This window comes from Martes martes (assembly GCF_963455335.1).
Source record: "Martes martes genome assembly, chromosome: X".
NCBI classification, from domain to species: domain Eukaryota; kingdom Metazoa; phylum Chordata; class Mammalia; order Carnivora; family Mustelidae; genus Martes; species Martes martes.
In genome coordinates, this window is record NC_137897.1 from 41,765,850 (window position 1) to 41,783,649 (window position 17,800).

A 17,800-nucleotide genomic window follows, 5' to 3' on the forward strand; every position below is an offset into this window, starting at 1 on the left:
ATAATGAGCTCATCCCAGTTAAATACTGTAGTTGCTCAAGATGCACAGAGAAGGAGAACTGAACAAAACAACTCGGAACAAGAATCTTTGGCCAATGAGAAAATGTAAACCTCTAAGGAGACCTGATTGAGTCCAGGAAAATCATATTAGTGTGAAGAATTGGAGGATCTTTCTTGGTGGTGCTCATGTTTATTCTGAAATAATTTAGTCTAGCCTATATTGAGGTTTTCAGAGTTTTGTAGTGGAATTCCAAACACTGTGAGTTCTCCTTCCAGCTTTTAAGGACTACAGTTGAATTGATTATGTTGGAGGATCATCATCTTTTGCTTTATCTTCATGACTTCTGTGATGCCACAAACGTCCTTTAGAGAAAGAACAAGTATAGAAATAATGTTAGCACATTGTTAGATACCCAAATGTATGGACCCTAAAGAGAGACAACAAAGAGTCTGTTAGGAGACAGACTCATTTGTTCTTATTGTACCAACCATCTCTGAATCATCCAAGAATACCAGCTGTCACCATGTGAGCCAAACACAAATGGGATGAGTTCTCTGAACATGATAATCTGTGGAAATGCTATTGACCCCTTCAGAGTCTTCTGAAAGACTTTGAAATACCATGCCTCCCAACCAGAAGATTCTTAGGAAATTGAACTAGTTGGATCAAACCTGAGCTTGATCCAAGAAATTCTCTCTTGGCATCTGTGCAAGTTCTCATTTCCTCAGAAACAAACAAACAGCCACCCTCCATCCCTCCCCCCCCCCCCATGTCCACTGTTGATATATCTCTCAAGCTTCCAGGTTATCTAGGCCCAAAATTTAGTAGAGATCATTGACATCAGAATTGGTGTAACTGACAACTCTAGGAGAACCTTCTTTTGAGCCCCACTGACATACCAATTATGCTTAATTCCAACTCCAAAGAAGGGATGGAACCAAAATTCAAAAAATGAAACAGAAAACTTGCATCTCTAGGGACTTACAGATAAGGAAAAACAGTGTTTAGATAAGTCATAGAAACGATTCTTCACCCTGTAGGTGCCTAGCACTGATATCTCAACCCACCTCAAACTATACTGCTTTCTGGAGCACACACACAAAAAAAGCTTGTAGCTGTATTTGATTGGGAGAGTGATCTAAGTGTGACTATTTTGTCATATTTTATCAACCAAGGACATGAATGAGTCAAGCAGAAAAGTGACTGCCTGGTCTCATTTTTCTCTTCAGCTATCGGTATCACAGAGACCACATAGCGTGGTTCCTTCTCAGGTTCTTCCCACTGTCCATATCACTTTTTAACTCACACTTTGTCTAAGAGGCTTCTTGGAATTGTCTAAGGTTGGCTCCCAGCCCATCTCCTCCATTACCACCATATCCATGAACATTTCTTTATTTTTTAAAAAGATTTTATTTATTTATTTGACAGAGAGAGATATCACAAGTAGGCAGAAAGGCAGGCAGAGAGAGAGGAGGAAGCAGGCTCCTCGCTGAGCAGAGAGCCCGATGCGGGGCTCAATCCCAGGACCCTGGGATCATGACCTGAGCCAAAGGCAGAGGCCTCAACCCACTGAGCCACCCTGGCGCCCCTCCATGAACATTTCTTATGTGAGCTCTACGTCCCTAGGAGGTACCCGGCTGCTGGGGAATTCTTCATGACCACTATGCCTGTGGAGTGGGAACACTTACCAATAAAACTTACCAATAAAACCCTGGACTCCTTGGCCTGATTTAGGCTTGTCTTCCTCTTCTAGCTTCTTCTTCCTCAACTTGGGGAACTTAACTTTCATTCTGGTGCTTCTACTGTCAGTGTCTGAAGATTTTTCCTGGAAAACCATAGCAAAAGGAAGGTCATAATTAGTTGCCTAACATTGAGAAACAATTCCTAGAGGCCTGGTAAATTGGTGAACAAGGATGGCTGCATAAAGCAGATAGATGCGCTATCCATCCAAATGTGGGAAACTAGTCCCTTGCCCTAGGAGGGCAAATGATCTTTACCAAGATCCCACTCTGTGCCGGTTCCTTGCTAAATACTTTAATACTTGTTCTCATATAAGCCCCCAAACAACCTTGCAAAGTGGTTATTATCATCCCTATTTTAGAAATGAGAAAGCAATGGCTTGGAGAGGTGAAATATTTTGCCTGAGGCCATGTGGCTAGGGATTGGAAGGGTGAGATTGCTAGGACCACTGCTAGCTCATATGGCACCTCTGCACGAATTAGAAAAAAAAAAAGGCAATATGGTTTGATGAGCTAAAGCAAACTTCCTTGGTCAAGTACCTTCACATAGAGAAGAACTTGCCTCACAGGGCACCTTCTTCCCTGTCTGGAATGCAAAGAGGGTTCTCCCCACATAGCTCTTAATTATGAATGTGGGTTATCTGATCATGCAGGCTCTTTAATTCCAGCTTAGCTTCCCAGCCCTCTCATTCCTGCTAAAGTGTGCTTATTTCACCACTGATCTTCGTAAAGCATAATTCCCAGGTTAACTTTTTTGCCAGAAAGTCCAGCCAAACACTTTCCAAGAAACATTGGGACTTCTATCTTTTCAAGATATTTATACCTCCAATCCTCTCCATTAGAGAGAGTATAAACCTGTCCTCCTCCTCTTCCTGATCTGACTCTCCAAAAATGACAGTATCCCCACAGTTATACTGCAGCCACTCCTGCCATGCTTGATTTTCTTTTAAACCACACACCTGCTAAGGGAAGGCACTGAACCTGCTATCCTCCCAGAGTGGGAGGGACAGGAATCAGCAGAGAGAGGTGTTTTAACCACCCACGTGGCCCAGGCACCAACCATTTAACAGATGTTGGCTGCAAACAACTGGTATTGGCCATAATGGTATGTGCCAGATGAAATCCAGTTCCTAGTAGCAGGTATTGGGCAGGGAGGGGGAATTGTGACCAGAGGACAGTATAGAAAAAACCAATCTTGCTTATTCTTTCCCAATCATCTCCTGCCACAGAGTAGCTCTTCTTTTGTTTTTTTTTTTTTTTCCCATGGTCGTCTAATTTTTCAATGTGCTTTCTACCATGTCCTGTCTGCTTATGATGAGGAGATGGGAGGAGGGCATTCCTTCACACTCAAGCTGAAAGCCACTACTGGACACCTTCTGCTACATCAGTCACTGTGTCCTGGCCCACACTGGAAGGAACCAAGGAAGAAGACCTCTTCCTCTTTATTTTCTATTCCAGTTAACACACCTCTGGAACAAGGATTGAATTCATCCAGTCAATCTCGGATAGCTTTTCAAGCTCCTTATTCATGGTTTCCAGGGCAATTTGAAGTGTGGCCTCATCCTCAGCATTTCTCAGCTGGTAAAGACAAGAAAAAGAGTGAGTATCCAATGCCCAACACCTTGCCCTCATAAAGTCTGGCTCTCTCCCACACTCCCAGGCCACTATGCTAGTGGCCATGAGACCACAGGGTGCCAACCTGTATCTCCTTTGGCCATGGGATTAGTGGAAGGTATAGCTAGCTCTTTACTTTCCCAATAGGGAGATCTAGGAAACAGCCATATTGTGGTAATTTCCTTGGGGCTGGGCATGCTCATGGTCTGGCAAGCAGAGAAGCCTTTGACCAGTATCAATGATCACTTGAGTTATACCCCTACAGCTCAGGGTCCAGAACAAGGGTCTTACCCCTGACCCTCAAGTCCCCAGAGACATCTAATTGTCGCCCTAAATAACAGCTACCAATTTCTAGTACATGCTGTATACCAGGCATTTTGCATACATGATATCATTCTATCTTCCCAATAACTTTATAATACTATTCTCATTTTATAGACAAGAAAACAGACTCAAAGAAGTTTGGTGCTCAAGATCATGTGGCTAGATAGAACCTCGGATCTGTTTAACTCTATAGCCTACCCTATATACCACAGTGCCCAGGAAAGATATGTGAGGTGGTTAGATGCTGGGGGAATCTTTATTATACAGTTACCATAATTTAAAGGCTCCTTTGTGAAGTAAGGAGAAGGCTAGATAGAGATTGGCTTATATTTTCCCTTTCTGGCGAAGAGGGTCTGCCTCCCCAAGCTGTGTTTCTCTCTTTACTTATCTCTCTATCATCTATCATCTATTTATCTATCTATTAATTTTAAAAGATTTTATTTATTTGCCAAAAAGATATATATATATATATATATATATATAGAGAGAGAGAGAGAGAGAGAGAGAGAGAGAGAGAGCGAGCGCACAAGCAGGGGAAGCAGGGGGAGTGGCAGGCAGAAGGAGAAGCAGGCTCTCTGCCAAGCAAGGAGCCCAATATGGGACTTGATCCCAGGACCCTGGAATCATGACCTGTGCCAAAGGCAGATACTTAACCAACTGAGCCACCCAGGTGCCCCCCAAGCTGTGCTTTAGCCCCTAGCTAGTCTCTCTTTGTAATTTAGAAATGTGATCTAGATGGCTTGTCTTACAGGTTCAGGAAACAAAGCTTAAGCATTCCCTAATAATCACCACAACCCACAGGATGAACTCTGTACAGTCCATGTGAGAGTTAAAATGAATTCTTCTGGGACCATCTTCCAATTCAGAAGAACCAAGTCCTAGACCAGCAACATAGCTGAGATAGTTATGTTCCATTAAATGGTGAGCTGAGAGAACAGATGCATGTTGCTATCATCAGCCCTGACATACTTTCTAGCCCACCTAACTTGGCCTCACCTCTCCTCCCTGTCATATACTTTACTTTCAATCTGGCACTCATGTGGCTTCTAGCTGTGCACGGGTCACTTGATGCTCCAGCCATAAATGGAGCGTTGCCAACTATCACGAAATGGATGGCAGGTAAATAGGTGGGGGATGGGGTTGGAGATTATGGTCAATCAGAATGGGATATGAGAGAGAAACAAGTCAGTGCTGACAAATAATCTTTTGCTTTACAACTAATGATTTAAGACAGTACAGAGTATCTCAGATGCACAGAACATGTGTGTGCACATGGGGGTAAGATGGAGGATAGCACATGTCAGGTAGAAATGGCTATCACTTCAAGGTAAGGAGAAAGGGGAAGGTAGAAATGGCTATCACTTCAAGGTAAGGGAGAAAGGGCATACTTACCAGCAATGCTCAAAAGGGGTTTGGTAGTCAAACCCAAAGCCGCATAGGAGAAAGAAGGATTTAGAGTCCTGGAAAATCATTTCTAATCATAATAGGAGAAAAAAATGGCTTCCTAATGACTTCTTGTTTAGCATACAGGGACTCAGGATTTGAAAAATTCTAGGTGGTGGGTTTGAGTCTCATGCTCTATTCTCGTATCCTTCTGGCCCTATAGGAGACCTTGTTCAGGACTCTCTGAGGTAATTGTGTGAACTGACTCAGAGGACTTCATTGCTTATTTCTTGGTTTCTGTTCTAACACATCACTGGCCATAGTATAAGTGAGGTTTCCAAATAAAGAAAGTGGCGGTTACTGGGTGGGATTTACTTCATCATAAATCTACATCCCTCTGACACTGAGCTGCTTACTGCCCTCCTTCTTCAAGGGGAAGAATAATAACACCAAAATGAAATAAGCTTTATTTCCATGCTACCTCTGACGTAGCCTTTTTGGAGATACATGATCATTCTTAGCTGCTGCCTGCCCCTGGTCTCATTTGGATGTGTGTATGTGTGTGTGTGGGTCCTTATCATATCCTCAACCTGTATTAAGTGTGATATATGCTCAATTTGGGGTGCTGGCTGGCACAAACCAACTTTCATGCCATGAGCTTCAAGAAAGCCTGAATGGCAATGAGAGGCCAATATCTCATATTTCCTGCTGCTCGGATTGCAAGGCCACTGAGCTCTGCCTATATATAGAAGGTACTTGTGTTGTTGTTGTTTAAGACTGAAAGATTCTAGCTTGGGGCTCAGATGCTGGGAAGGCCTGGCCTGATTGCTTTAGCCACTTTGCCGCCTGTGCAGTGTGCCAATTAGATGTGCAAATGGAAAAGGGGAAGTGGATGCACTTCTTGCAATATCAGCTCAGACACCCCTCTTCAAATAAACCTTAATTAGATGAGAGGCAAGAACAGCACCTGCCTCAGGGCTTTAGCAGCCAACCCAAAAGTGGGGTGGTCACGATCAGTTGACTCATCAGAGCACACTCATCAAGTGTGCCTATAGGGTTTGCATTATGAGAACCATTCAACTATTCTTGTAGCTCAAAAACTGAGCTTCAGTCCATTTTCCCTAACACGAATAAAATCTACCATGTATCAGGCTACTACTAGAGCCAGGCCAGCTATGCACTTAATATACAATAGTTAATTTAATTCTCACAACAACCTGGAGAGGTAGAGATTACAATTACTATTTCATAGATAAAGAAACCAAGACCCAGAGATGTGAGGTTGCTTCACACAGCTAGTGTTAAGGATTCAATTGTGTCCCCACCACAAGAAAGATATGTTGAAATTCTAGCCCCCAGTACCTCAGAATATGATCTTATTTGGAAATGCCATCATTGCTGATGCCATACTCCATACTGGTGTAGGGTAGGACCCTGATCCAGTATGACTGGTTTCCTTATAAGAAGATGGTCATGTGAAGACAGAGAGACACATGGAGAATACCATGTAAAGATGGAGGATTGGAGTAACGCATCTATAAGCCAAGGAGCACCAAAGATGGCTGGCAAGTCACCAGAAGCTAGAATAGGCAAGGAAGGATTTGCCTACAGGTTTCAGAGGGAATATGGCCCTGAAGACATGTTAATTTCAGCTTCTAGCCTCCAAAACTGTGAGACAATAAATTTCTGTTGTTTTAAGTAACCAAGGTTTCAGCACTTTCTTAGAGCAACCTTATGAAATGAATGGAATTAGTGAGTGGCAGATTGGAGATTTGAACCTAGTGCTTCCCACTAGTCTATATTGTCTTCCCATATGGTGACAAAGGTATATGGAAACTTGGGAGATATAGAGCAGCTCAAAAGAGTTCACCCCCTTCTACTGAACCTGTGTGAAGTATAATGAGAACACCCTACTTTTGATTGACCTGGTCTGGACCCAGGAGACATTTACCAAAGGAGAGGGAGAGACTCTTCTTCAAGGATATGGTAGTCACTATGGATTAGCATAATGGTGAGTTGACACAATCAATGACAACCCTGGGTGAGGATGACAAACAGGGACTACCAGGTAAGCACCTGGCCAAAATGTTCCTACATGTCTTCCAACACCCTAGAACCAAGCATAGACCATAACCATGTTCAGATGGAACACTTTGCCCTCCCTCATTCCAACCCCCTCCACTCACCAAGTTTTCATCCAGGAAAGCTTTGGTGTCATCGTAGAGCCCTTTAAGACTAAATGTAACATCTACTGCATCATTTCTGCTTAGAGTCTGAGAGAAGAAAGGAAAAGAAAGAAAGGGAAAGGACAAAGACAGAGGAGTTGTTGGTTAGTAAGCATGCAGCTGGCTTTTCTGTAGGAAGGTAGGAGCAGGCTAGTAGGATGTGGCCATAGGTGAAAAAGTAATATTCAAAATATAGCACAACTAGTACAGCATGGACATCAGCCAATCAGAACTGACATAACCAGAGCTGTCAACTACAAATACAGCTGTATTTGTATGTCCTACAAAGTGGTGCAGCACACCTTGGCATTTGGCACCACTGATTGACTGCGGTGGATGTAGTAAAATAGGAAATATGTAAACCAGAGAGTAAATCTGAGGCTACTTGTTGCTGCTACACTAAAACCTCCTTTCCCATGGGAGGAGGGATTAGGCCCAACCACCCTTTTCAAAACTCTGGGCTTTGAGCTCCAGGCCTCCATCAACTAATTCTGGTTGACAATAAATAGGCAATCCATGTTTTAGACGGCCTTGATCCTATATGTGGCTCTTTTGTATTGTTTGTTTACCACTAAAGTTACTTTTTTAAAAGAATCACTTAAATTTTCTGGCAGTGGGTAAAGTCATGGGTCAGCACATTTAACATCAAATATCCCAATCTGGAAATTTCCCTCAAGAGGGAAACCAAGGCAGCCTGAAGCTCAGGTTTCCATGGCAGACATCACCATAAGAGTTTATACAGGGATCCACTTGGGATGAGGAAATGCCAATGCCAAGTTTCTCTCTATCCATTGGCTATTTCTCCCACAAGGCCAGTATTGTTGATAGCTCTCAGGAAAAGGGCTAGCTCTCAGGCTGATGAAATCTGCTATGGAATTTCCCTAGTAGCCACTTTCATCTGTAACGAGTTAAGGAATACCTCTACTCCTTGTCTATTCTATCGATCAGTTTCCTGCCATATCATTTGCCCAGTTTCTCCACCCAGACTCTAGCTCACTTTTCTTCACTTTCATCCCCCTTCCTACTTGGTTTGACTCTTTTTCTTCATCTGCCCCTTCCTTTCTTACCTCATTGGGAATGCAGGAAGCTGCTCCTGCCTCATTGCCACTATCTTGGCTGTAAAATATATCATTCAGGATGTTAGCGCTGGCATTCACAGAATCCATGAGAACAGACACATGCTGGTGGACCTTACTCAGGTCAGTAAGTCTGTAATAAAGCAAGAACGGATAAATGGGTCTGGAAATTTTTAAAAATCTTCTGGCTTGGGGTGCTGGAGATGGTTGAGATGAAGGTAGAAACGAGAGCCCTGGGTACCTGGGTTGGGTAGCTAACTACGCCAGAAAATGTTTCTGATCTTTTCTAGGTATTTCTTTTTGTCTATCCTTATGTCACCTGAATTAGATACCGGGTACTTTGGGAGAGTGGGAGGCCAGGCTAGAGAAGGGAAGCTGACTCCAAGAACTCTGAGGCCCTCTTGATATTTAAGGGCAAGGATAAATATTCTTAGTCCTCTGGGTCTGGGGGCATCAGGAGATCAAATTCACCTCTGGGGCTAAAGGAAGAGGTTCAAACTGGCTTATTGCTGAGCACAAAGACTATTCCTCCCTGGATTATCAGGGTCCCTGCCAACCTTCAGAGCTCTGGGAAAGACTCCTTTCTGAGGCCAGGCTCCCTAGGAGCCAACAGACACAGGTTAGCTTCTTCTCCCTAACTGTTCTTGGGATTCCCACCCTGTATCTGGGCCAGTCCGCTTACCTGCTGATGAGGTTTTCTGCAAGTCGAGCTAAGTGCTGCATTTGGGCATATTCCTCATCAGAGAGGCTATCCTGAGATTCCTGGGAGTCCAAATGAGGTTGAGAGGCAGCTTGAATTTCACCATGCTTGCACTCCCACATTTTAATTGAGTTCTCAAAGTCCTGAAAATGAAGACAGTGGCAGATCCTGATGATCACTATAGCTTAGAGGGTACTTGACAAATCTGTTTGTGAGTCTGATATTTGTGGGGATAATGGGTAAAGGAGAAAGTGACCCCACTCATTCTTCTATACACTCATCTACACACCTCCACATCTACCCTTCATTTTATTCACTGTCCCTTTCTTACTAGGCACTGTTAATTTTTATTGTTACTGTGATATGTCTTGGGATCACATGCTTCAGTCAGATAGATGTTAACCTTCTAGAAGCTCCTATATGAGAGTATCATAATCATAAGACAATGGTGCATCTTTTATGCTCATTTCTTTGCCAAATCTAGGCCATATGTTATGGATTTTTTTAAAAAAGATTTTATTTATTTATTTATTTGAGAGAGAGAGAGAGAGAAGCGAGCAAGAAAAGGGGGGGCAGAGGGAGAGATAGGAAAGGTAGAAGCAGATGTCCTGCTGAGTGCAGAGCCTGACGTGGGGCTTGATCCCAGGACCCCAGGATCACAACCTAAGTCAAAGGCAGCCGCTCAACAAACTGAGCCATCCAGGTGCTCCTGTTGTGGTGGACTCTAGAGCCAGACATACATAGTTTAATTTTGAATTGTGCTTCTGTCATTTACTGGTTGTGTGATTTTTAGCACACATTATTTAACCTCTCTGGTTTTAATTTTCCTCACCTGTAAAATAGGCACAAAAGTATCTACCTCACAGGATTGGTGGGAGAACCTACTTGAGAAAATACATGTGCCCAGCACAAAGTAGGCTGTTTGCAAACCAGACTTCCCCTCCCTCCTCTCTTGTTATTTCTATGGGTGCTTCACGGGTCAGAGTGGAAGAAAGGCTCCAGGTACTGAACATCTGATCAATAATGGCTTCTTTTTAGCTTTAGATGGTTTGACTGCAGTAGGTGGCATTTGCAAATGCAGCATTTTCAATCTTAGAGGAACTTAAAGACCATATTCAATGAAGAATCTCTTGTTGAAGGAGATATCTCCATAGCTATTTGAGGCATTTAGTTCTCTGTGCAGTGGTGGGAGAGGAACAACTTTGTCCAAAACCAAAGGAGAGAACTTCTTGTCTCACTGTCTTAGATAGTGGTTTGCAAATGCCTGTATATAACAGAATGTCTCAGAGAGCTTATTGACAAATGCAATTCCCAAGAACTACCCATCCCCATTCTGATTCAATGTGTCTAGTGTGGGAAGCGACAGCTATAGAGGAGACAATAAAAGAGAAAGGTGAGACTTTCTTACCCGATCTCTTGTCAACATTTGGGCAGCATTCTTGTATCTAATCTTGATAAGGCCTGGCCTCTGAATCCAGGCCTCTCCATCCACCTGCACTGGGATACCTTCTTCACCATCAATGGTTATCATCACCTCATGGCACTGCCAGAGAAGAGGGAGCATGGGGGAGAAAAATGAGGCCACTACTACAGATCAATATGATAATATCATAGTAATGGCCTTAATGTGTATCTGAAGCAGGACTGGCATGGATGTGAATCAGATTATCTCAGTGAAAAACACCTGTTTCCTATGGGCTTTTTGCTCCTTTTGGACCCTGTGACTTCTGTCTCCAACCTTAGCCAGCATGCTTACCACCCACCATATAACCTCTCTACCCTGGCACTCTTAGACCCAGTTATTTTGTGGGACTACTCCACATTCTAAGTTGTAGCTCAAAGCCCAACCTTTTCTGGTGCCCACCCAACCCTTGCCTACCTGAGCGATGCGATGATGATGCAGGTTAATGATACGGGACATTGCCATTTGTACAGAACCAAAGATAGCCACTACCTCCAGCTTCCCATCATCTATTGCAGGAGCCTCATATTCCTGAGGAGGAAAAACTGTGTCACCTATCCCACCTTTGAGAAACCACACCCTGACTATCACAAGTACACATGCTGTGAAGGCTCCTGGTTAAAATTTTTCTAGCTCATGAAGAATGGAAAAACTACATATCAAGAGGGGAAAGATGAGGTGAGGAAGCCAATCTGGGAAAAGGGCACCATGATCACAATTCTTAACCCCTTTTGAGATTACAACTCTTAGCTTGTTCCTCCCTGTCCAATCTAGCATCATAAATCCCCAAGGCCAGTCCCACTGTCCTCATGATCTTCTTGGGTGAGCTCAGAAGAAAGGAGTCATGGCCAATTTCCCAGGTGGTTTTATTGACAGAACTCCTTGGAGAAAAGAGGAAACTTTTAAGGATCTTTCAGTCTTGAGAAATAGAAAATTCAAAGTCTAAGCAACACCTAAGAATTGATCTGATCCTGAGGTCTTTGGTTGTTGATTCTTGTGTTCTGGGATTGTAATTGCCTTAAAAAAAAAAAAAAACCCTGATCACATAACTGAGCTAATAAATGTCCCCAGTCTATCTCCTATTCCCCCATTGTCTACTTTCTATACCAGTCATTCCAGCTACCCTTTCTGAGAGACCTTAGAGGGGTCAAGCCTTTTTCCTTCCCTGCTCCTTGCTCCATACTCACTGCAGTTGCTGTGCTGCTTCCCCAAAAGTTGACACCTCCAGCATAGCTGGTAATGTTGAGCACTACAATGCCCTGCAGGTTTGGCAAGGAGATGGCTTCTCCATCACACTGAAAGAAAAGAGTAGTTCTCATTGGTTGGCCGTTCAGATACCAATGCAGAGGTTCATTTACAGAGATGGGGGGAGAGCTCTGTCTTATCTTCATGTTATCATTTTCTTATCCATAAAATGGAAATCTGTCTTTATGCCTTCCTCCCATAAGCTGTGAGGGAAGATCAGAGTTAAATCTTAGGGAGAACCAAAGATATAGGGAAAAGCTGATTCCCAAAGTAATGAGATTTCCTTTCTACATGTCTAGGAAGTACTGCCCTCTTTTCCACTCACCTCCAGGTGTACTCGTTCTTCTAGTTTCCTGTAAGAGCGATGGAAAAGTTCCTTGCTCCCCAGAAGGCCATACCACATCTTGTTCTTAAAGCGGCTACTATAGGGAGGTAAGGGTAGAGAAAGGTAGTCAGAAGGTGAATAATATAAGTGAAGAAAAGCAAGAGGAAGCACCATCTTTTTCCTCAAGTGCCTTCCTTTTTTAAAAAAAGTTTTTAAAAAAAATTTTAGTATAATTAACATACAGTGTTTTATTAGTTTCAGGTGTACAATATAGTGATTTAACAATTCTACACATTACTCAGTGCTCATCGTGACAAGTTCACTCTTTAACCCCATCACCTATTATACTCATCCCCTCTGGTAACCATCAATTTATTCTCTATACTTAAGAGTTAATTTTTTGGTTTGTCTATTTTCTCTTTGTTCATTTGTTTTGTTTCTTAAATTCCACATATAAATGAAATCATATAGTATTTGTCTTTCTCTCAGTTATTTCATTTAGTATTATACACTTTAGATTCAACCATGTTGTTGCAAATGGCAAGATTTCATTATTTTTTATGGCTGAGTAATATTCCATTGTATATCTATGGAATGGATATCTTTATCCATTCATCTAAGGATGGACACTTGGGTTGCTTCCATATCTTGGCTATTGTAAATAATGTTGCAATAAACAGAAGGATACATATATCTTTTTGGTTTAGTGTTTTCATTTTCTTTGGGTAAATAGCCAGAATGGAATTACTAGATTATATGATATTTCTATGTTTAATTTTTTGAGGAAACTCCATATTGTTTTCCAGAGTGGTTGAACCAGCTTGCCTTCCCAACAGTGAAAGAGGGCTCCTTTCTCCACATCCTTGCCAACACTTGTTTCTTGTGTTTTTGATTGTAGCCATTCGGATAAGTGTGAGACATTATCTCATTGATGTTTTGATTTGCATTTCCCTAATGATTAGTGATACCGAGCATTTTTTCATGTATCTGTTGGCCATCTGTATGTGTTCTTTGGAGAAATGTCTGTTCACATCTTCTGCCCATTTTAACTGGATTATTTGTTTTTCTGGTGATGAACTGCATAAATTCTTTATATTTTGGATACTAACCCTTATTGGATATATCATTTGCAAATATCTTCTTCCATTGAGTAGATTATCTTTTTGTTTTGCTAATTGTTTCCTTTGTTGTGCAAAAGCTTTTTATTTTGATGTAGTCCCAATAGTTTATTTTTCCTTTTTTTTTCCTTGTCAGAGGAGACATACCTAGAAAAATGTTGTTACAGCCTATGTCAGAGAAATTACTGCTTATGCTCTTTTCTAGGATATTTATGGTTTCAGGTCTCATACTTAGGTCCTTAATCCATTTTGAGTTTATTTTTATGTATGGTGTAAGAAAGTGGTCCAGTTTCATTGTTTTGCATGTAGCTGTCCAGTTTTCTCAACATCATTTGTTGAAGAGACATTTCCTATTACATATTTATGCCTCCTTTGTTGTAGATTAATTGACTATATAATCATAGGTTTATTTCTGGACTCTCTATTATGTTCCATTGATCTATGTGTCTATATTTGTGCCAGTACCATCTTCAAGTGCCTTCTTATAGAGAGGAGTCATGTCAAATGGTAACTGGACACAAGAGGGGATGCTAGGGTAACGTAACTTGAATCCTTATGCAAATACCTATTGATTTGTTATGCTCCATGTTGCTACAAAAGTTGGGTATTCGTCCTTTCTGATGGAGGCATAATACTCCATAGTGTATATGGACCACATCTTCCTTATCCATTCATCCGTTGAAGGGCATCTTGGTTCTTTCCACAGTTTGGCGACCGTGGCCATTGCTGCTATAAACATTGGGGTACAGATGGCCCTTCTTTTCACTCCATCTGTATCTTTGGGGTAAATACCCAGCAGTGCAATTGCAGGGTCATAGGGAAGATCTATTTTTAATTTCCTGAGGAATCTCCACACTGTTCTCCAAAGTGGCTGCACCAGTTTGCATTCCCACCAACAGTGTAAGAGGGTTCCCCTTTCTCCACATCCTCTCCAACACACGTTGTTTCCTGTCTTGCTAATTTTGGCCATTCTAACTGGTGTAAGGTGGTATCTCAATGTGGTTTTGATTTGAATCTCCCTGATGGCTAGTGATGATGAACATTTTTTCATGTGTCTGGTAGCCATTTGTATGTCTTCCTTGGAGAAGTGTCTGTTCATATCTTCTGCCCATTTTTTAATATGATTATCTGTTTTGTGTGTGTTGAGTTTGAGGAGTTCTTTATAGATCCTGGATATCAACCTTTTATCTGTACTGTCATTTGCAAATATCTTCTCCCATTCCGTGGGTTGCCTCTTTGCTTTGATGACTGTTTCTTTTGCTGTGCAGAAGCTTTTTATCTTGATGAAGTCCCAGAAGTTCATCTTTGCCTTTGTTTCCTTCACCTTTGGAGACATATCTTGAAAGAAGTTGCTGTGGCTGATATCAAAGAGGTTACTCCCTATGTTCTCCTCGAGGATTCTGATGGATTCCTGTCTCACGTTGAGGTCTTTTATCCATTTCGAGTTTATCTTTGTGTACGGTGTAAGAGAATGGTCAAGTTTCATTCTTCTACATATAGCTGTCCAGTTTTCCCAGCACCATTTATTGAAGAGACTGTCTTTTTTCCACTGGATATTTTTTCCTGTTTTGTCAAAGATTATTTGACCATAGAGTTGAGGGTCCATATCTGGGCTAGAGAGGAGAAGGGAGTTGAGGGAAATTGGAAGGGGAGGTGAACCATGAGAGACTATGGACTCTGAAAAACAACCTGAGGGTTTTGAAGGGGTGGGGTGGGAGGGTGGGGGAACCAGGTGGTGGGTATTAGGGAGGGCACAGATTGCATGGAGCACTGGGTGTGGTGAAAAAACAATGAATACTGTTACGCTGAAAATAAATAAAAAATTAAAAAAAAAAAAAAAAGATCCCTCTTTGTCCCGTGGTGGCCGTGGGACCCAAAGCAAGTCGCTCAGTCGTCATAAACCTCAATTTTGGCATCTGTAAAGTGAAGATAGTAGCGGTACTTATCAACTCGGGTCGTCAAGTGGATTAAATGAGATAATGTATATAAACGTGTCACAGAGAAAGTGTTTCGTGGATACACTGTCATATAGAAAGCTTTCTTGCCACGCAGAACGCACTCTCTAGATGTCAACTATTAACTAGCATGCTGTAAGGAACCCGGCAAGGTATTCTGCCTCTCCTGCCCCAGATCCTCCGCCGCCAAAGTGGAATCAGCCGGCAACATGTTTGGATCTGTGAAGGGGGATGCCGTGAAGTCATCTGTAAGGCTTGTGGCTGCCCAGAGGACAAGGACAAAGGAGAGGGCTGTTTTCTTCTCAAGCCATGGCCTTCCTCTTCCAGTGAAAAGGCACTTGCAGACGTGCCCATGAGAGGGGCAGCGAGAGGCCGCACCCCTGCCCTAGGGCTTACCTGAAACAGGGGTAAAAGTGCTGCCAGTGTCCACTCTGCCGTTGCTAAGACCTCTTGGTCTCGCACGGCGGTCTCCCCTTTTGCCGATCCACTTGTAGGCAGCACAGGACTGTGCTTTGGGCAGAACGGAAAGTCTAGGAGAGGTGGACGGGGCATCGAGAAGGGTGGCTAATTTGCTGGATATAGAGTCTTTCGGGAAATGTCTGGAGGGTTTGAAAAATTTTAAAGGCTAATGAACTAGAAGAATCCCTGGGAGACGGGAGAGCATTGTCTGGTTGGCCTTCCCTACTTAAAGGGGCTCATACTTATTTTATTTCCCTACGATTCTTTTAGACTTTTGTTTTTTGGGTTCTTATTTGGAACTAGATGGGTTTTGAAAAGTGTGGGGGTTGGTGTTGGAAAACGTGGGTTTACTTAGCCATTGAGACGTGGGTTCAAATTGTGACGCTCTTACTCCTGCAGTCTGACCTTAGGCCAATTAGTTAACCCTTCTCTGTTCTAATCTGTAAGGTGGGGCAATGATCCTTCCCTTAGAGCTGATGAGTGAGAAGAGAATGAAAGAATGAATGGAAAGCACGTGTCATAGAGTGCAGTGCAGAGCAGGAGAGGGGGCCGTGAGTGACCCTCCTGCCCAAGCAGAGTTTCCAGGCAGAGAGGGAAGAGGTCTCACTTAGGACTCAGAAGATAGGATCTCCTTCAGGCTGAATGAGCTCAGAAGTCACCAAACTGCCATTGCCTTATTTCCTATAAAGGTAATTACACCACTTTGCCAACAAAATAATGGATGAGGAAGGGCATGGTTAACTATAGAGCATTATCCAATCGGAAGATGATTTTTGGGGGTGCCTGGGTGGCTCAGTCAATTGAGTGTCTGCCTTTCGCTTGGGTCATGATCTTGGGGTCCTGGGATCAAGCCCTGTGTTGGGCTTTCTGCTCGGTGGCGGGGGAGGGTGTCTGCTTCTCCATCTGCTCATCCCCTCTGCTTGTATTCTCTCTTTCAAATAAATAATATAAATTAAAAAAAAATACCTATTGAAATGGGTTCCTGACCCTCTGTAAACCTCAGGATCACCTCAGTTTGCTGCTTTTCCTTGAGGCTCATATCAGCTCAGACTTGGAAGACACAGGCTATATTCAGAAAGCAATATTCTTAAACTATGAGCATAACTGGTTTATACACACCAGCTAGTCTGGCAAGTGCCATTCCAGGAGCATAAAATTTCAGCTGCTTGGGATCAATTTCATTTGAAGCATATGACTCTTATACTGCAATATATTTGAAACGTAACTTTTCTGGCAAAGTGAAAGGATTTTTCAAGACCTGTATATTAAACCAGTGCCATAGAATAGAGCTAAGTATACAAGGCAGATTGTAGAGGAGCCAGTAGAGGGAATATGGGACAGGCAAAGGGTGTCAGGAGACTTAGGGTGGAGGTGGGAAGGTCAGGGTTCTACTGACTTAAGATCTCTGATAAAAACAGGCAGGGGCTTACAATCACTATAGAGTTTGGATAGAGTTTACTATGAGGTTTTTTTTTTTTTACTATTTTAATCCTTTTACTGATATTAAATCAGATGTATGTATATTTTAATAAATACAGTACATAATCATTCTTTGTTATTCTTGTACAGCATTCCAGATCTTAAGCTTTTATGCCTGGTTATGATGTGGATGCCTAAAAAAAGTAATAGAAGTGTTATATTTTATAGTTACTATTATTCCATGTACTGTATAATGAGATATATTCTTCCATTGCACAAGCTTCCTTTTGGTAGTCATCAAGGCCATTTAGAAGTATGACCCTTGAACTCAGTTTACTTCCCCAAATTCTTCACTCACTCACTCTCTTTCTTTTTTATTTCTTTAATTTTTAAAATTTAAACACAATTTAATTAACATATACTATATTATTAGTTTCAGGGGTAGTATTCAGTGATTCATCAGTTGCATACAACACTCAGTGCTTATTACTTCAAATGCCCTCCTTAATGCCCGTCACGTTACCCTATCCCTCTACCTGCCTCCCCTCCAGCAACCTTCAGTGTGTTCCTATAGTTAAGACTCCCTTATGGTTTGTCTCCCTCTCTGTTTAAAAATAGAGCTACCCTATGACCTAGCAATTAGGCTACTAGGTATTTATCCAAAGGATAAAAACATAGTGATATGAAGGGGCACATGCACACCAATGTTTATAGCAGCAACGTCCACAATAGCCAAAAGATGGAAAGATCTCAGAT

General features: G+C 42.2%; 1 protein-coding gene across 1 annotated transcript in view; it reads right to left on the minus strand.

Annotated features, from left to right (window-relative positions):
* Positions 1 to 300: 300 nt before the first annotated feature.
* DGKK (diacylglycerol kinase kappa) overlaps positions 301 to 17,800 on the minus strand; it is a gene marked incomplete at both ends in the record, with an annotated part of 164,171 nt that continues 146,671 nt past the window's right edge. Inside the window, 10 exons of the mRNA XM_080795697.1 lie at positions 301 to 362; positions 1,702 to 1,825; positions 3,207 to 3,317; positions 7,247 to 7,333; positions 8,353 to 8,494; positions 9,044 to 9,204; positions 10,470 to 10,604; positions 10,941 to 11,054; positions 11,711 to 11,818; positions 12,094 to 12,190. Of these exons, the coding sequence (XP_080651823.1) occupies positions 301 to 362; positions 1,702 to 1,825; positions 3,207 to 3,317; positions 7,247 to 7,333; positions 8,353 to 8,494; positions 9,044 to 9,204; positions 10,470 to 10,604; positions 10,941 to 11,054; positions 11,711 to 11,818; positions 12,094 to 12,190 (1,141 nt within the window). The remainder of the gene's footprint in view (positions 363 to 1,701; positions 1,826 to 3,206; positions 3,318 to 7,246; positions 7,334 to 8,352; positions 8,495 to 9,043; positions 9,205 to 10,469; positions 10,605 to 10,940; positions 11,055 to 11,710; positions 11,819 to 12,093; positions 12,191 to 17,800) is intronic.